The sequence below is a fragment of the Diceros bicornis genome, chromosome 15, assembly GCF_020826845.1.
Source record: "Diceros bicornis minor isolate mBicDic1 chromosome 15, mDicBic1.mat.cur, whole genome shotgun sequence".
NCBI lineage: Eukaryota > Metazoa > Chordata > Mammalia > Perissodactyla > Rhinocerotidae > Diceros > Diceros bicornis.
The window spans coordinates 4,630,033-4,650,690 of record NC_080754.1 but is presented as its reverse complement, the minus strand read 5'-3'; the positions used below and the strand labels follow the sequence as shown (position 1 = coordinate 4,650,690).

Here is a 20,658-nt window from a genome sequence, read left to right as displayed (position 1 = left end):
AAAAGTGTGTGGAAGAGATAGTTTATATTGCATGTAAAATGCTCTCCTGTTATGTGAACAAATTCAAAACGTAAAAGAAAAAAATAACGTTATAATAGAATCATCATGTATGAGGGAATCACTGATAATAGAGTTTTTCCTCCATCGTTTCTAGCATCTGACTCTCATCAATAAGCTCTTTCCTGTCAAACCTCATGCTGTTCCCATAGGTTAGGAAAACTTTAAACCCTTTCAGATGCCTCTCAGCTTCCCTCGTTCAACTACCATCCACTATGGGGATAAAGATATATGTGATGTGATTCCTGACACAACGTCATGCTAGTGTAAACCAAGTTTTAACTTGCAGAGAGGTCCATCCGTGAAGTGCATAACTTCTAAGCAATGTGAATAAAATTTGATCTTAACTAAGAATCAGGAAGTTGTGCACCAGACATTAAGGTACCACATTACATGGTTTAAGCAAACCATTTGATAAATATAATAATAACTACATTAATAAAAAAGAACAACAGCAACAGCTAACACTTATCAAATGCTTACTATGTGCCAGTACTCTGAGAATCTTAGACGAATTATCTCATTTAATTTTCACAAACGGCCCCTGAAATAATACAATTATTGTCTCCGTTTTTCATGAGGAAACTGCAGCTCAGAGATGTTAAATAACTGTCCAGGTTAATTAGCTGGTAGAGTAGGGCCAGTGTGGAAGACAGAGCCAACGGAATCTCAGGCTTGTGCCTGTTTTTACAGCCTTCAGGTTAGAGCCTGCTAATTATGTTACACAAGAAATTTAAACTAAATATTCTTGCCTTTATTCTTCTAGGAAGGCTCCTGGTGAACTGCAACTGTTACCAATCACTGAAGGGTTGGGGGGAGGTGGGTAGTGAAAGCAAAAAAGCAACCTAGCTGTTTATCAAGATTCTCCTCCCCCATCAAATTCAGGAATTCCTTTCCATATTCTGTATGAGCTGATACAGTCTTTCTAAATTACATAAATGTTTAATCACAGCCAATAATTTACTAAAGCACCAATCACAAAATAGAATATACTCTTGTATTTTTCAGATTAAAGAAGCTGATTGACCAAGAAACTGAGTCCCAGGAGAAGAAGGAGCAAGAAAAGGAGAAGAAGGTCACCGCCCTGAAAGAGGAGCTGACCAAATTGAAGTCTTTTGCTTTGATGGTGGTGGACGAACAACAAAGGCTAACAACACAGCTTGCCCTTCACAGACAGAAAATCCAAGACCTAACCGCAAGTGCGGAGGAAACACATGCTAAACTAGCCCTTGCTGAAGCCAGAGTCCAGGAAGAAGAGCAGAAGGCAACCAGACTAGAGAAAGAACTGCAAACACAGACCACAGAGTTTCACCAGAACCAAGAAGCAATTATGGCGAAGCTCACCAACGAGGACAGCCAAAATCGCCAGCTTCGACAAAAGCTGGCTGCACTCAGCAGGCAAATTGATGAGTTAGAAGAGACAAACAGGTCTTTACGAAAAGCAGAAGAGGAGCTGCAAGATATAAAAGAAAAAATTAACAAGGGAGAATATGGAAACTCTGGTATCATGGCTGAGGTGGAGGAGCTCAGGAAACGTGTACTAGAAATGGAAGGGAAGGATGAGGAGCTCATAAAAATGGAGGAGCAGTGCAGAGATCTCAATAAGAGGCTTGAAAAGGAAACATCACAGAGTAAAGACTTTAAACTCGAGGTTGAAAAACTCAATAAAAGGATTATGGCTCTGGAAAAATTAGAAGATGCTTTCAACAGAAGCAAACAAGAATGTTACTCTCTGAAATGCAATTTAGAAAAAGAAAGGATGACCACAAAGCAGTTGTCTCAGGAACTGGAGAGTTTAAAAGTAAGGATCAAAGAGCTAGAAGCCATTGAAAGTCGGCTGGAAAAGACAGAATTCACCCTAAAAGAGGATTTAACTAAACTGAAAACACTGACTGTGATGCTGGTAGATGAACGGAAAACAATGAGTGAAAAATTAAAGCAAACTGAAGATAAGTTACAAGCTGCTTCTTCTCAACTTCAAGTGGAGCAAAATAAAGTGACAACAGTTACTGAGAAGTTAATTGAGGAAACTAAAAGGGCACTAAAGTCCAAAACTGATGCAGAAGAAAAAATGTACAGTGTAACCAAGGAGAGAGATGATCTAAAAAACAAACTGAAAGCAGAAGAAGAGAAAGGAAATGATCTCTTGTCCAAAGTTACTATGTTGAAAAATAGGCTTCAATCATTGGAAGCAGTTGAGAAAGATTTCCTAAAAAACAAACTAAATCAAGATTCTAGTAAGTCCACAACAGCATTACACCAAGAAAACAATAAGATTAAAGAGCTCTCTCAAGAAGTGGAAAGACTGAAACTGAAGTTAAAGGATATGAAAGCCATTGAGGACGACCTCATGAAAACAGAAGATGAGTATGAGACCCTAGAACGAAGGTATGCTAATGAACAAGACAAAGCTCAGTTTTTATCTGAAGAGCTGGAACACGTTAAAATGGAACTTGCCAAGTACAAGTTAGCAGAAAAGACAGAATCCAGCCATGAACAATGGCTTTTCAAAAGGCTTCAAGAAGAAGAAGCTAAATCAGGGCACCTCTCAAGAGAAGTGGACGCACTGAAAGAGAAAATTCACGAATACATGGCAACTGAGGACCTGATATGTCACCTCCAAGGAGATCATTCAGTTCTGCAAAAGAAACTCAATCAACAAGAAAACAGGAACAGAGATTTAGGAAGAGAGATTGAAAATCTCACTAAAGAGTTAGAGAGGTACCGGCATTTCAGTAAGAGCCTCCGTCCTAGCTTCAATGGAAGAAGAATCTCTGACCCTCAAGTATTTTCTAAAGAAGTTCAAACAGAAGAAGCACTAGACAATGAGCCACCTGATTACAAGAGCCTCATCCCTCTGGAACGAGCAGTCATCAACGGTCAGTTATATGAGGAGAGTGAGGACCAAGATGAGGACCCTAATGATGAGGAATCTGTGCTGTCCTTCAAATGCAACTCATCTACTTCCTGTCCTATTAACAGGAAGCTATGGATTCCTTGGATGAAATCCAAGGAGGGCCATCCTCAGAATGGAAAAATACAAACTAAACCCAATACAAATTTCATGCAACCTGGAGATCTAGTACTAAGCCACACACCTGGGCAGCCACTTCATATAAAGGTTACTCCAGACCATGTCCAAAACACAGCCACTCTTGAAATCACAAGTCCGACCACAGAGAGTCCTCACTCTTACACAAGCACTGCAGTGATACCCAACTGTGGCACCCCAAAGCAAAGGATAACCATTCTCCAAAATGCCTCCATAACACCAGTGAAGTCCAAAACCTCTGCTGAAGGCCTCATGAATTTAGAGCAAGGCATATCCCCAATTACCATGGCAACCTTTGCCAGAGCCCAGACCCCAGAGTCTTGTGGTTCTATAACTCCAGAAAGGACAATGTCACCTATTCAGGTTTTGGCTGTGACTGGTTCAGCTAGCTCTCCTGAGCAGGGACGCTCCCCAGAGCCAATAGAAATCAGTGCCAAGCATGCGATTTTCAGAGTCTCCCCTGACCGGCAGTCATCATGGCAGTTTCAACGTTCAAACAGTAATAGTTCAAGTGTGATAACTACTGAGGATAATAAAATCCACATTCACTTAGGAAGTCCTTACATGCAAGCTGTAGCCAGCCCCGTGAGACCTGCCAGCCCTTCAACACCACCACAGGATAACCGAACTCAAGGCTTAACTAATGGGGCACTAAACAAAACAACCAATAAAGTCACCAGCAGTATTACTATCACACCAACAGCCACAACTCTTCCTCGACAATCACAAATTACAGTAAGTAATATATATAACTGATGACCTTCACCCTCATCCAGTCTATACTGACATTATTGCAAGGAACTCAATCCTTTTTAATGATCCCTCCACATCCCCAGAAAGACTGACTGAATTTGTACTTTGGGAAGGTTTATGCATGAACTATCCAACAAGAGTATCTGAAACTAACTAAGTGTTGCCTGTGTAGTCATACCAAGTGTGCACTTACTGTATATCTTTTCATTTACATACCTGTATGGAAAATATTTAGTCTGCACTTGTATAAATACATCTTTATGTATTTCATTTTCCATAACTCACATTAATTTGACTGCAACTTGTCTTGGTGAAATACTTTAACACTATAAAACAGTAAATAATTTGTTATTTTTACCATTGCTTGCTGATTTTTCTTTTGGTCATTTTGTGTTATATTTTTGCATGTACAGTAGAATTTTATTTCCTAATCATAATGTCTATTAATTCTTCCTTAAAAACAAACAGGAACTACTTCCCATTTATAGTCAACTTCTGATCACATGTTAGAGGAGGAGGAAGTGGTTCAAATAAATAAAAATTTATGTCTCTGATTTCCAAGTGAATTATGAGATCTCTCAGGAGCAAACTTAACTTCATGCTTGAGATGTATTTCAATATCCCTAGTGCCTAGCACAGTGCTTAGGAACTTAGGGACTTAAATGTTTACTGATAATAACTGAACAAAATAATGTTAAATAATTTGCTTTTGTGAGCACATATAAGCTGATGCTGAAAGTAAAAAGCTTTGAAATGTGACAGGAAGCCATAAAAATCACATTTGGAAATACAAGTTACCTTGTGACAGGAAGCCATAAAAAACACATTTGGAAATACAAGTTACCTTGACAAACAAGAGTCGACTCTATTTCTACCACAGACAAAAACCTGCATGAAACATATATGTCTATCTCCAAACCTGGAATCAGACACTATGACGTATGTTCTTGAACACTCTGCTTCAAAGCCAAAATGTCATTCTTGTTCCTTTTTCCTGTTTGGTTCTCAAAATAGTTTCAATTACTTAAGGTAGGTGCTTCCTACCTTGCTTGTAAGCGGGCTGCATTCAGAAGCTTACAACTTAATCGTAGTTTTTTTTTTTTTTTTTAACCTCTCAACAAGCAAATAAAAGCCAAAGATAGTTACAAACACAAGTTACAGAAAAGGTATATTTTAAACAAAATCATATAGTATGTTAATTGAAGCAAGTTTCTTCTGTGATTATTGTTATGCCATTTACAAGGTAGGAGAGAAAAACTCAGCCAAAGCATCCTAAGAATTCTGATACCCGGCTCATGGGACTCTGAGCATAATCTGTACTTCTGTAGCAGAGAACAACAGCTTTCAGAGGAACATTTTAAATTACAAATCTGATCCCCAAGTCACATTCCAAAAAGATGATTTCAGTCAAAGTAGTTCACTGCCATTTTCCCTTTTCCAACCTCATAACTGTTAATTTAGTGCGGTCAATTTTATTGCCAGTTATTGATTTTAAACACAATTCATTTAGACACCCAAGCAAACTGTGAAGATCTTTAGAAGTAAAAGAAATCTTTCACAATTATCCTCCTTTTCCCTGAAAAATCAATTTCATGATAGCCAAGCGAGGATTTGTTGACAGAAACAGTTCCATGGTGATGAACTGTAACACCAGTGCCGTGGGTTTGCATCATCATTAAATAAATCTGGATGAAAGTTGAGGGTAGTGATGACTGAGAAAGCTTCTGTTTAGACAAACTTATCTTGGGAATCGGCAGTGACCCAACTGTATTACAAAATACATGATGGTCTAAATGTTGATTTCAAAACTACAGTAGTCCCCACCTCATACACAGGGGATACACCCCAAGACCCCCAGTGGATGCCTGAAACCTCGGATAGTACTGAACCCTATATATACTCTGTTTTTTCCTATAGATACAGACCTATGATAAAGTTTATAAATTAGGCACAGTAAGAGATCAGCAACAATAACTAATAATAACTAATAATAAAATAGGATAATTATAACAATATACTCTAATAAAAGTTACCATAGATCTTAGCAACCTCACCATACAATTTTTTTTCTTTCCTTAAAGAGAACTTTCACCTTTTCACTTAAAGGAAGCACTTTACAGCTTCTCTTTGGCATATCCGAATTGCCAGCATCACTACTCTTGTGCTTTGGGGCCATTATTAAGCAAAATAAGGGTTACTTGAACACAAGCACTGTGATACCTTGACAGTTGATCTGATAACTGAGAGGCTACTAAATGACTACCAGGAGGGTGGCGTATACAGCATGGATTCGAAGGACAAAGGGATGAGTCACGTCCTGGGCGGTACTGACTGGGATGGTGCAAGATTTCATCACACTACTCAGAACGGCGCACAATTTAAAACTTACTTATTTCTAGATTTTTCCATTTAGTATTTTTGGACCACAGGTAACTGAAACTGTGAAAAGCCAAACTATGGATAAGGCGGCACTACTTTATTTTTATTTTTAAGTCACTTCGGGCTAGAACTTTAGAGGGAACTACATCATTTTACATCTTTCAAAGTAGACATTGACAATGCTGCTGCATAAGATGTTTTTCTAAATAATAATCAAGACAGGGTAAATGCAACATTTTGGAGAGTAGTGATCAACTGGTCATAAAATTATGAACAGAAACTAAAAAGAATTAAAGAGGAAAGTCTTTCCAGTGCTTCCCAACCTTTGTCACATAATGGCACAAACAGAAAACATGTTTCCACAGCACTGAATACAATGGATAAAGAGGCAGAGATGACCAGCCAAGGGACTCCTGTCACCCCAAGGTTCCTCCTGGGTGCCCCAAGTGCTGAGGGGAAGATCCATTCTTGGCACACCTGTAACAGAGTTTGAGAAGCTCTGGGCTATTCATTAGTCCATCCATTTTGTGAGGATTCAATTTCTTATGTGAGCCAGAGCAATTCTCCACAATAAACACAAGTCCTGTGCTCCATGTTATAATGCACAAATTCTCATTCATCATCTGCTCCAGATATTAACTATAAATAGGATTCCCCAGTGATTAACATTACTGGAAATTTAACAGACTTTCAAGGAACCAAACTTCTTTCAGAGGTTCCTCTACTGGGAGGATTACTTCAGTATAATTCATATTAGCATCAAAATTTAGGAATACTCTCATATTAATAACATATAGATTACTAAAGTGCTACTAATTAAAGTTTATGGTAAAGACAGCATAATTTCTGGAAAAAAGCATCTTCCCTTTTCTGTAATATCACACAGAAAATGGCACATAGATTTTTGGCCTTTAATTTCAAAAGTAATTTTTTATATCTGTGTGTGTGTGTGATTACAGAACTTTCTTTTTCATTCACATACAATCACAGAAGGACCTTGAAAATTAGAAAGGAGAGAGAAGTGACACTGGAAAATCATCATATGAGGTATGTGAAGGTGGACGGTGAGTTTAGAGGATATACACATCTGAAAAAATAATATCTTCCTTTCATTTCATTTCATCTGAAGTCCCAGCTTCAGAATCAAGTTTCATTTTACTCAGTCCCCCTATTTCTTTAACTTTTTGAGCTGCAGCATCATATCACAGATTTGAATGGTTTTACCACATCCTTCTTTCAACAGCAGTGGCAAAACTTTCCCCATGAGGATGTCATGCTCTCTGGAGGCACTGGCAAAACTAAAATCATCACCCTCAGAAGGACAATATGCATTACTATAGTTGGATCTTTACATATAAAGAAAAATCTCTATATATGTTCAAGATGATGACAAGATTACACACACTCTCCTCAGAAGGTCTCCACAACTACATTTCACAATGCCAAGATATTAGGCGTGGGGTCTTCATGACACCCAAAGGATAACATTAGGTTGCACAGTGAGATGGTTATAAAACGGATATCTAACTAAAATTTCTTAGACTTGTAGCCCAATGATTCTGTGATCGTTATTGACTGAAGTATAACTCCACATAAAAACATGTTTTTAGTAGCTTCTCTGATTCTGAATCTTTATAAAGTAAGTCTCCTTTGAAACTTGTTAGACAAAGGGAAAGATATTTAAATGAACAATATTCTAGTTTCCCCTATACCTTGGTTTCTGCTATTGTTAAGTCTTTTTCTTCCAAAAAAATCATTTTGCTTTGCAATCCTAAGAGAAAAGATAATTAGGCAAAAATGCATGCCCAAAACCTTAAGATCAGTGTTTCTCAAAGTAAAATCCAAGACACATTTATGAGAATCCCCTGATGTCCCATCCACAGCTATCAAATCGAAATCTCTGAGGGTAAGGCCCAGAAAGCTGCATTTTTAATAAGCTCCTCTGCTGATTAGTATGCACCCAAAAGTAGGAATTCCATTGTTTTAGAAATTCCTATATTGATAAACATTAGCAAATGTGTTCTGACTGTAGTCCCGCTCTATCAGAATGAATTACACCTATCCCAGGAAGTGTGACTTTTCTGCCCTCTAGTGGCTGGCATGACAAACAGAAGGCTTATTCCCCAAGTTTTCTTTTTATTCAAAAGAAAAGCTCAACAAAAACTACTGTTTTATAGGGTGGGAAGGTTCCCAGTTTTATAACTGTAGCAAAGCATAAATGCCTGAATCTTTGGCTGAGCAGCAGCAGACCGTCTGAAACCTACAAGTTCCGTTTCTCCCTCAGATCCCAGGCCCTCAACGTAACCCTACAGCATTTCTTGGGAATGGTCCAGAACACACACTAAAGAGAGCAGTGTGGATGAACCAAAACTAAGGACAGCATTCACCTTATGCCACAGTGAAGCACATCAAGAAAGAGCAAGGAATATAAGTGGTTCAATAAAGTCCCCAAACCTTAAACCCCCTTAAAATTCTTTTTCATTTAAACTAAACTCCTGGTCCCTTCCTTTCCAACTGAGGGATCCTTCCACTATGCAGTCAAATATATCAGAGCAGGCACCCCCCTAAAGCCAACGCTGTAGGGTAAGAAATCCTTAGGGAGTCCAGCAAGCTAACTGGCCAACACTTCTAAGTACTTTATAATTTGATAATGAATTAACACTGTTCATATGGCAGCACCTACAAATCTGTCAACATTCCATCAGGACACCAGGTTTTACACTTAGAATGTGCCATAAAAATGTCCTCTGGGCTAACCTTTGGCATTGCAGTCAGCTATCCTAGGGATAATCTTCTTTACCCATGACCTCATTTTAAAATTTCACTTATTTTTTCACAAAATTACTGGTCAAAAGAAATAAAATTTATCTGATTATTTGAGGCAATTTTTTAAAAGCCTGAAATTAGTTTTCTCCTTTTAGTAAGTTCCTTTTTCCCCCGCAGCCAAATGGTCCAGTATGATATTTTTGTAAGGTTACCTAAGACAGACTTTTTTCTTACCTCTGAGTTTTGTGTTTTAAAGGCTAGTCATCTTTGGATAACTAACAATGTACACAGGCCCTACAGAACTACAAAGGCTGTCTCACTCTCTGGCACTCCTTAGGCCTCTGGAAAGGTGGAGTGGGTTTGCTAACTGACGTACCACTCACGTGTCTCAGTGACACGCGCGGCGTCTCAGCACGCAGTGCTAACTTCTCTTCAAAGCACCACACGGACACAATTGGTCAAGCCACTGATCATGACACACTGAACTGCCTATCTCCTACCCAGCACTGGGGCAGGTATTATGGAAACAAAAGATTCACTGTCCTTGAAGAGCGTATTAATTTGAGCAAGGGAAGGAGACAAGAAACAAGAGTATCAGACAACATTTAATCAAGTGGCAAACTGAATTCCCCACAATAAACTAGAGATTAAGGGGTCTAGAGCAGATAAACAAGGCTTCAGGGAGCAACTGAGACTTGAAACTGGGCAATAGATAAGTGCAGTGACTGGAGGAGGGAGCATTTGAGGCAGGCAAAGAGAAGACCAGGTTCCAGTTCATGCCTTTTCCAGTCAGCTACGGGGCCCTGGACAAGTCACTCAATCTTTGTGAAATAAAGAGAACTAGACTTGGTGATCTCTAAGACCACGTCTAATTCTAACTTCCAATGATTTCCGAATTCTCTCCAAGTCTTGCCACCCTCCTTGAATCGTTTAAAATTCCTTTGGGAAATAAGGTTGGGGCATAAATAAACAAACCAATTACCTGCATGAGTCTCTTTTCAGAAATTAAACTTCTCTTTCCTCATCTTCCCACTTGTAGGTGTCTTAACGACTAGGTGGTTCCTAAAGATTTGTTTTCTTCTCTAAGAGTCTATGAATTAATGTCTTTTCATCAGCTCATCATATCAGCTCTTTTTTCATTAGAGCAAAGTTTCTCAACCTCAGCACTATTCACAGTGTGGGTCCCATGATTATCTGTTGTGGAAAGATGTCCTGTGCATTGAAGGATGGTTAGGAGCATTTCGGCTTCCACCCACTAGGTGCCTCCCAACTGTGACAAACAAAAATCCCAGATCCCTGAAAAATGTCTCCTGAAATAGCCAAATGTTCTCTGGGGGGCAAAATCACCCCCTGGTTGAGAACCACTGCATGAGAGAGATGGACCGACTGACTCTATAAGCCCGTTCCTCTTTTACATTACTTGCTGTGGGAGATAGCTGACAGCTCATTTGGAAACTCTTACATCTGATGTGTAGAGATGAGAATCTTGAATCTGACTAAACATAAGCCTCGAAGCAACTTTAAAAATCTGCAATGAAGTTTCATTGCATACGGACTGTTTCTACTAACTTGACAGATCAGCCCAGAGCATGTGCATATTTCAACACTTATATTTGTATTAATACCATGTAGCACTGTCTCTTTCAAAAATATCATATTATAAACTAGAGTTTTCAGATGAGCTTTCCATTTCTTGCATGCCTTTGGGAGAAATAGAGAGAAATCTAGACAACCAACCACCTTTGCCTTAAAAGGGGGAAAAAAGGGGTTTCAGCAGGATTCCCAAGCGCTTAAGAGACAACCCTTTACTGTTTAGATCTTTCTAAAGAGTCTTCTCTGAGGAGTTTCAATTCCTTCTGTATTAGCTTATAACCACCACAGGTTATTAGGATACAAACTTTCTTCACTCCTCAACAAATCACCTAAAACAATGAACTGACAAACATTTATGAAGCACTTATTACTCATTGCTGTGCCAGGCAGCTATGCAGCTGTTAAGACTTAGAATCTGAGGCGGAAGTTGAGGACTACCATAAAAGGTAACTGAGAGCCCAACACAGAGAAGGAATTCTATAGCTAGGAAGTACCACAGGAGTCTGGAGGAGGAGCAGTTACTCTGGGGCAGAGTTCGCTCGCTGTTAGATTTCAGAAACAGATGAGATTTGAGCAGGGGCTGGGAAATGAGGAAGACTGAGATAGAGAGAGGACAAAAGGTGTTCCAGGGAGGTGCTCACACAGGGCAGGCCAGAGAGCAGAAAACCAATGTTCAAGGACAATGAGCAGTGCAGAGTGGCTGAAGCTGAGATGGTTGGGGCAGGGTAAGGCTGGAAGGGCACACTCCAGTCAGACTGTAAGGCCTTGAATACAATGCTGGGGAGTGCTCGGGGTCCTCAGAAAAGACTTCTGGGTAGGGAGATAATGGAGAAAACCAATCCTTTATACACTGGCATTCCATTTCACAAAAACCCTATAAAGTGGGTATCACCACAATTTTAGAGATTAAAAAATTTAAATTCTGAGAGGTAAGGAAAATTGCTCCAGGTTGTTCTGTTAGTATGTGACAAAAATGACACATGACACAAAGTCTAGTTCCACTGTCCCATTTTCTTTCCATGCAACATACTGAGGAGCTATGTCAGTGCAAGAGGGAAGCATAATAAATTGCATTTGATCCTCTCCACTACCTATGGGCATAGAGAGGTGGCCTAACAAGACCTTCCTGTGTTCTGCCTCACAAGCCCGACCCTTTAGACACAACACTTGGAATGCACCTAAATATACACAGGGCTTTCCTCCTCCTCCTCCCCACTGCTCTACATGGATAGAATTCTCTTCTCTCATCAAGTGACCCACACTGAAGGGTCTGGCTCAAACCTTACCTCTTCTGAAACCTTCCATGACCACCACACAGTCGAGAGTGACCTGCCTCCCCTTCCACCTCCTCTGTCTCTCTGAGGCCACTGTTAGGGTAATAAGAGATAATGAATGTGAAGAGGCCAAGCCCCACACAAAACAGCAGGCCTGGGGAAGACTGACCTGGGGATGGTGTTGTGCGTAGGAGATGGGAGAAAGCAAGACCAAGGAGAAGCACAAGTCCTCACTGTCAGGAGACTGTACTCAGAGAGAGCACTGGAGCTGCAGTCAAAGTCCACTCAATCCTAAAGCAAGATTCTATAAGCAAAGGCACAAACGACAGGCATGAAGAATGAGCATGGACAGGCTATCAACATGTCCAGAGCAGGAGGTTCCTGATCAGCCTCAGAGGTGGCTGGAGAGAAAAGTGAGTGAAAATGATCCATAGAAGGAGCATCACAACCCTGCATGCACATTGAAGCTTATCAGTAGGTGGCTCCTTAGTCCTGATAGCGACCTGAGAGCTCCAGAAAAGGTAGTCAAGGGATCAAGGTCTAGCCACCAGAAAGACAAATATCACCAACTTAGCCCAGAGGTGGTAGGACTTCCACCTTTGCAAAAGCCGAGAAAATCTTCCTAGATGGTATACCCTAATTTAGGGTTTCCATTTCTCAAGCAACATCATAACTTATAAGGAAAGACTGGTGGTCTCAAAATCACTTAAAAAAAAGCATTTTGTATTTTCCCAGCTCAAGGGAAGAAGTATTAGGGTTCAACCTTGTCAGTCTCTAAATTCTGCTTCCAATTCAGGATTAAATAAAGGTAAACCAAGGAAGTATCACAAATAAAACTGGCGTTTTAGAGGAAAGTCTTCAAGTTAGTCTCCAATGTATCTCGCATAACAATTAAATGCATATAAAAACCTGCTTCGATGGAGCCACTCTTCAACAAACAACTCAAAGCAATTCCTCAAGAATGAATTACTATCCTTCATTATTACTGAATTGGGTTTTTTCCTTCATAAAAAAAAAAAAGAGAGAGAGAGAGCTATTCCTTTTTTGTTCTTTGCCTTTTAATGGTGTTCTTGTCTGAATTCATTGATATCAGTCAGTTTTGAAGCCTGAGAAAAATACAGTTTTACAGAAAGAGGAGTTAACTAAAAACTGCAACAGATCCCCAAAGGGTCCATAACATTAAGAAACATTTAAACAACTCACAGTGCCTCAGGCCAACAGGGAGGGGGCTGATGGGTAGGAATCACACTGAGAATGATGACATCTCTCATAGCGACTGACACAGGCAGCACAATTTTTTTTCTATAAAACTTTTTTTCTGAAAATAATACATATTAATTACAAAAATTTTGGAAAATATAAATGCTGCCGGGGCTGCTGATTTTACCTTCTAAGAAGGGTAATGAGAGGACTAGGGGGAACAATTGACAATTACTATTTTTTTAGGCCAACCTATCAACTCTGGCCCTATTCTAGGTTTTCTCAGACTGCCAATGAGGAAGGAAATGTGCTTTGCGGGGTAGGGAGGCATCTTGTCATTACCGAAAGCCCCCTGCGCCAAGGAGTGGCAGAACCCCCTAGAGAGTGCAAGTTTATGTAATCTGTCTGCTCTGCCCAGACACAATGGCGGAGGGGCCAGCCTGGTCACTGGAGGAGAGGGTCAGGATTTCCTTTCCCCCAGCTAGCCAATCAGTGCCTGGATAACGGTTCAGTCACTGTGAACTGCTCAAGTACTGGGAAGAAATGGCTCCTTAGCGGGCTGCTTTCAGAACTAGTTACACTTTTATCAGCTAGTAAGATGGGTGGTGTTGTGGAGGGGATGTGGGCACAGTATAGAGCCAACAAAAATCACCTCTCAGGCTCTGGGAAAGGGATACAGAAGTAGAGTGGCAGGTGAGGAGGAATTGCATTTTCTCCCTGGGCTGTCTCAGCCACTCAAATGCTATCAACAATTTCTCTGTGATGATTCTCAAAGCAACATCTCCAGGTTTTCAGTGCTTGCTGAACAGTTCCACAAGGAAGGTCCAACTACACTTCAAACACGGCTACACCCAGCACACTGTCACTCTTGGACTGCTCTGTCTCACTTCTGGTGATGGTCTACCACCTTCCCTGTTGCCCAGGTTCAACATCTGGGAGCCTTCCTCCACTTTTCTGCTTGTCCCCCAGACCCAGTCAGCCACTCTGCTCTGGTATTTCTTTCTCTGCCTCCCCCTTGTATCTGTGCTCCTCCTCCCCAGGTCCAGCCCTCAGTCCGCACAGTACTGTAAGACAGCTGACCAACTACATTTACTCCTCACCTCTCTCATCCAACCTTCACTTGTGTTGCTAGGTCCTTCTACAACACTCTCCTGATCGTGGCAATTCTCCACTTTCCCCTCTCCTCCAAATAGCACTCACTTGGCACTCACATTACTGAGTGCCCCAAGTCCAAACCTTCCACCAGGCCTCCATCTCCCTTTGAAACTCAGAACATCCTCCTACACACCACTGGGCCTTCTCAGCCTGTACCTTTGCTCACACTGTTCCTAGGGCTGGAACGCTCTTCTCTCTTTGTTCCTCATATTAAAATCTTACTCCTACCTCAAGTGCCAATTCCTCTGGAAAATCTTCCTTATTTTTCATAATCTTCTTCTGAGTTTCCAAAAAACTTCTATTTGTACCTCTATTATAGCACTTCATTTTGCCTCTTGTTATAATTGTTACCTCTCCTATACTATCATCTCAAGAATAAGAATCAGCTACCATTTATTTTTGAAACTCTTATATCAATGTTTCTCAAAATGCAGTCACTGATCACCTTTATCAGAATCACCCAGGACTACGCAGATTTCCATATCCCCAGACCTAGGAAAAACAATGCAGGGAATCTGCATCTTAACAAGCTGGCTGGGTCATTCTTAGGCTTATAAAGTTTATGGACCAAAGATAATAATGTTGACATTAACAACTAACACTTTGGATGTGCCAGAAACTTTCTTATATAATATCTCTACTCCCCAGAGAACTTGCAAGTAGGTATTCTAATCCCCAGATAAGGATTACAGATGAGGAAACTGAGGTCTGCACAGGCTAACTGGCTTGCTTAAGAACACACAGCTAACTGGTGCCAGAAGCAGAATGGAGACCCAAGTCTGGCTCCACAGCCTGTGCTCTAGCCACTAACCCAAGGCTGTTGCAAAAGGTAAGCCTGTGAACGATTAAAAAAAATTAAATGGGTGCAAACGAAGGAATGAGAAAGAAAAAAGGGGAGAGGATGCAAAAAAAAAAAAAAAAAAAGAAAGAAAGAAAAAAGCTAAGGTGAAAAACCTGACCTGACAGATGAATAAAAAGAAGGAAGACAACAGTTCAAGTTTAGTGTACTTTATTTTAAGGTACTATTTCTACATGTGATGCTATGTGTCTGGACACAAAATGGAAGCAATTGGGTTAGGAAGCATTTTTGATAACTATATTTCAATGCTTATTTTTGGATTGCCCTCACTGCCTATGGTGTAATTACCACAGAGAGACTGGGAGGTGACTAGGTACAACCACAAACACATTACATTATAAAATAAAGGCATCAATTTCCTCTAAGCTTCACTTCAGAAACTGGACAGCTCTTTAATATAAATCATAGCACTGCAACTCTATTTAAAACCAAATGTTCTGTCATAAGAGGTTAATGGGAATGAGCTAATCAAACTACAGAGTTTCCTTTTGAAGGACCTCTTCCATATAAAACTTCCATGTAAAACCTTCAGTAATAAAGTTTTATTGTTTAATGAGGCAGTTCTGTGAAAATCAAGAGAAAAAAGCCAAAGCAGCATACGAAACTGTGCGCTATCTGCCAGATTCCTTATGTTATTTCCATTATTATTTTTTTTTCACAAATTAGCAGTGATTTACCAAATGATACAAAAGAAGGCAAAGTATTTCAAAGACATTTTTTTTTTTACAGTTTAGCATTTCCTCCTTTTCATCATCATATCCATCATTATTACTTATGCACTTTCCCATGAAACAGAGATAAAAACAAAAATACAAAACACTGTCATTCTGATAACACCTGGCCTTGACCAAGCATTCCGAAGCTGGGTCCCTGAGGGATTCAGGCAGCTCCGAATCCGCCTCCTTCCTGTACCACCCCAATGACCACAAATCAAAATGATCCAAGGTCTTTGGGAGTCTTTCAACTTCTAGAGCTAAAGGTGTAATGAGGAGCCCTGCAGTCCTGGAGTCAGGAACACTCTTGAGGGGACACTGCTTTCTCACACAATATGTTGCCAGTATATCTCCAAAAAGTTCAAAGCACTTACAAAATTAACTTCATTTAGGGAAAAGGAAACATCCTGTCTCCAGCTGTCTAACTAGGATCTGATAGCTTCCCCATAAATGCTGATGTTGTTTGGTATATTTTCAGATGTTTGCCCTCTAAGATAATGTGTAAAAGCACAAGGATCAAGTAAAAATTGGGCTACATAATTAAGACTTGGAATAACACTGAAAACATTTTCATCTTTCCGGACTTCTTTTGGTCACTAATGCTCACTGCCATCTAACGACTTGCTGTAACCAAGAAATCTTGTAGATTGTTTAGTTTCTTTCAAGAACCCATGGACCAAATAAGCCAACATTTTAAGAATTTAATGAACACATTCCACAAATATACTCCTTTTCTTTCTACTGCTCCCTAGATAAAACCAATGCCTCTGCCTCACTGAACTCAGCATCCTTCAGACCTGTAATTCATACCAAATCCCAATCTCCATGTTGAACTGAGTTAAACTTTTTAAAATCTTTTCTTTTATGAATGAGCTTTCCAACTTGCTTAATCTCTTCCAAGACATACGCTTTTTGATAAAACCCAGGAGCCTCCAACTCTGAGGAGAACATTCACTGTGTGGTCTTAAAAGAGCCATATGCATGGATTCCCCTTGCAATACGCACTCCAAATTTGGATAAAACTTTCTTGGAGCTATTTGACATAATGTTCTATAAAAATGATCCAAGAGATGACACATTTTAAAGCTCCATACCTCATTTACTGAAACATGTCCAAGAATAAAATTCATACAAGAGAAAAAACACACCATCATTTTTTAAAGATTTGGGAATGACATTTAGAGTTGTACGGGCCAGCCTGGTGGCGCAAGCGGTTAAGTGCACGCACTCCGCTGCAGCAGCCCGGGGTTTGCCGGTTCGGATCCCGGGCACGCACAGACACACTGCTTGTCCAGCCATGCTGTGGCGGCGTCCCATATAAAGTGGAGGAAGATGGGCACAGATGTTAGCCCAGGGCCAGTCTTCCTCAGCAAAAAAAGGAGGATTGGCAGACGTCAGCTCAGGGCCGATCTTCCTCACAAAAATAAAAAATAAAATAAAAAAATTGAAAAAATAGAGTTGTAATAAAATACTGACCAGCCTTTGCTGCCATCTAGAGGTAAGAACTATGTAGTGAAATCAGAGGTACCAAGAAAAAAAATTAACGTGCAGCATCCGTGGTGTAGCAACAATGGAAGCCCAATAACTTTTGGGCAGCTGGCCCTACCAACAACCACCATCCCAAGCTACACTGTCTTCAGCAATACATATCACTAAAGCTTAAAAGAAACAAGCCCCACCAATACTGTCTTCCATACCAATTGGTTTACTGGACAGATTTCAATTCTGAATAACCTGTGGAGCTCATTAAAAATTCACATACCCGTACTCTACTCCTAGACTCTAATCTGAGTCAGTAGGTTCTGAAATGGGATATGGGCATCTGCAGTGTTTTAAAAGCCCCACAGGTGGTTCTGATGAACATCTAGGAAACCATTGGGCCATCAAACCCTGGCAGTTCACAGTGTTGAGCCTCTCACACCCAGGCAGGCCAGAGTTCCAGGTGAAAGAAAACAAAGCTCACATCTAAAGGAGGTTCAACGATGGCTGTGTTTCTCCAAGTGTGGCAGGCTGACCACCTGCATCAGGTGAATCATCCTATGAGTTTATTAAAAATGTGGATTCCTGGGTGCACCCACAGACAAATGAAATACAACTTCTAGGGGTAAGGCCCAGGAATCTACAATTTAAAGAGGATCCCAACACAGATTTTTGCACACTAAATAAGAGAACCAATCTAAATCTTGACAAAGTTAAAGGACATTACAGAAACCTATCTTGGAAAGGCTATTATTAATGCCATGGTCACAAGATCAGCCAACTTGAATTAGTCTATCACTGATTTCAAATGCAGCTGCTACTGCTCATAGTTTGGACAATATGGTTGATGTTCACAGAAATGGCCTGGTCTCTGAAGTGCTTCCTTCCTCTTTATCCATTAATATAACTTAAGTGTTGCTTTTTCTAATTGCATACTTATTATAGAAAATATAGAGAAGATAGAAAATGTAAGGAAAATAAAAAGCACCTATAACTCCACTAACCAGAGTTAACCACTGATAGCACTGGTGTATTTTCTCCTCAAACATACATACTTAAAGCATGTAAATAGTTTTTAATGCTGCTTTTAACATTTCTGAATAAACATTTTCCTATATCTTCAAAAACATCATTAGTTAAAGACAGCATAATATTGTGATATTATGTGATTATAGGGTAATTTATTTATTCCCTTCTGATTGTTGGTGTCCTAAACTGTGTCCATTTTTCATTATAAATAAAGCTAAAGCGAATAGGCTTGCCTGCATCTCTGATTATTTCCTAGAAAAGATTCCGAGCAATAAAATGAATGAGTCACAGGGTGAGTTTTAGGAATCTCAACACATACTAACTAACTACTCTCCTAATCATCATTGAGGCTGCCCATCTCACCAAACCCTTACTGGACACTGAGTTTTATTATTAAAAAAAAAAAAAAAAAAGTCTGCCTATTGAAGAGGTAAAAACATTGGGTGAGCATTTCTGCACTAAATATGAGACTATGAGGACAGGCTGAGAGGTGGGAATGCCTTTAAATAAGGAGGACACTGATATCAGAGCAACAACATCTCATTTGCTATGCTGAAGATTAAGTGCAAAAAAAATGTCAGTAAGAACACTAAGGCCCCAAAACTATTCTAGCACCTAGGCATAGACAAGTTTGACTAAATGTACCAAAAGAAAACATATTCTCCACAAAGTTTATCCTTAGTTGAAGGACTCCTATTTTTAGCCAAGTTTGTGTACTGTTTACTTGAAAATCTAAATATGGTTACTATAAAAGTTAGGGGGCATTTTAAATAAGTGAATGTTGACATAAAGAGATAAATGGACTTCATTGTACTTTGTCAGTACAATAAAAATGTGGAAACAAATTTCTATAGAATGAAAAAAAATGTAAAAAGGGTTCTCATAAGAACAGTATTAGAAATACATGATGAAAACCAAAATGCATTTTTAAAAGATTTATATTTTTGAGTTCAGAGCAAGGAAAGGATGATGAAACCAAAGAAGGCAAAGATCGTCATCATCATCAACTGTGGATTATAACGGGAGAACCACAGTTAGCTGAGACATCTGTCCCATCTCTTTACCAACAAGTATTCTTATCCAAGAGTATTTTTCCTTAATAAATGAAAAGAGTATATTTCTAAACGAATATGAATTCAATCAACCCTTCACTCTTGCACACTCCACAACCCACTCTCCCAGTCTAGATCATTCAACCTATGTGATTCCTCTCTCACTCCTCATATGTTCACAGTGAACAAATTCTAACACAATTCTATCTCCACATCTTGTCTTCCCCAACCTATGTCCTTACTATCCCCCTGCTACATACACACAGTCTACAGAATCAGGTACAATTTTCCCAATCTAGCCCCAGTCCACACTCTCATTCTGCCTCTCAAATACAACCTAATTTGAAGTCACTCCATTTCTCAACTGTGTCCCATTTCCTACCTCAGGGACACTGCCAAAAGTATTCCCTCATCCTGTTGCCAAAAGTATTCCTTTACTCTGGAACGCCCTCCCATTCCTGCTATTAAAAATCCTAAAAGTCTTTGGAGGCCCAAGTCAAATGCTACTTTCTTCGTGAAGCTCTCTTCGAGTTCTCAGTTGAAATTAATCTTTCTCTGGCAATCTCATGACCCTTTGAGATTAATTTGGGACACTACTCCTGTTTATTTCCCACTATACTTTGATTGCCAAAAAGCAAGAAACATAACCTGTTTATCTCTGTATCTACTACTATCTACTGTTGAGGGCCTTGCACAGAGCACACACTCAACACATGTTGGCAAAACTGCTTTACTGAAATTTTTTCTTCAACCTGACAATCTTTAATCTGATGTGTCCCCAGAACCTAGTGAAGGGTTCAAGGGAAGCCAAATGCTCCAAACTGACTCTATGTCCTGAACAATGTCTGCTTCTCCAACTGTACCATTAACTACCTTTTGTTCTTCTTTTCATTCAAGATCAATGAGGTACGCAAGCAGAGAATGCCAACACGGAACCCTAAACCAAAATCTACAGGCATCACTAAGCTCTCCTCTAAAACTCCCACAGGGCCTATGGATAAACCTCTTCACCACGCTGGCTGTGGGAAGCTACACATCATAAGGACTGTCACCTCTAACACCTTCCTCCACATGGGAGGGAAAAGGTAAGTCATGCCAATGCACTGCCTGGATATATTCACCTATAGAAATATCTGGAAAGCTGAAATTACCAGTATGGAAGGCCAAAGAGGAAGGGCCACCTCTCCAGGAAATGGTGAAGCAGCAAGTGACAGATGTTTCATTCACAGGTTGCTGGACCTGATAAAAACCATCCTGAGAGATCAGTGCATCTACAATTATTTTACCTACATATGTG

At 39.9% G+C, this 20,658-nt stretch overlaps 2 protein-coding genes across 5 annotated transcripts in view; one reads left to right on the top strand and one right to left on the bottom strand.

Annotated features, from left to right (window-relative positions):
* The window catches only part of FILIP1L (filamin A interacting protein 1 like), a 45,965-nt gene extending 25,515 nt beyond the window's left edge, over positions 1-20,450 (top strand). Inside the window, exons 1-2 of one of the 2 annotated variants that reach the window (XM_058555677.1) lie at positions 1,114-3,844; positions 20,259-20,450. In XM_058555677.1, the coding sequence (XP_058411660.1) occupies positions 1,181-3,844; positions 20,259-20,450 (2,856 nt within the window). In that variant the 5' untranslated portion in view covers positions 1,114-1,180. Of the gene's footprint in view, positions 1-1,065; positions 4,220-20,258 lie in introns of those variants that run through there. The other variant, XM_058555676.1, reaches the window with a different exon arrangement.
* Positions 1-20,658, bottom strand: part of CMSS1 (cms1 ribosomal small subunit homolog) — a 353,891-nt gene that overhangs the window by 323,143 nt on the left and 10,090 nt on the right. The window lies entirely within an intron of this gene.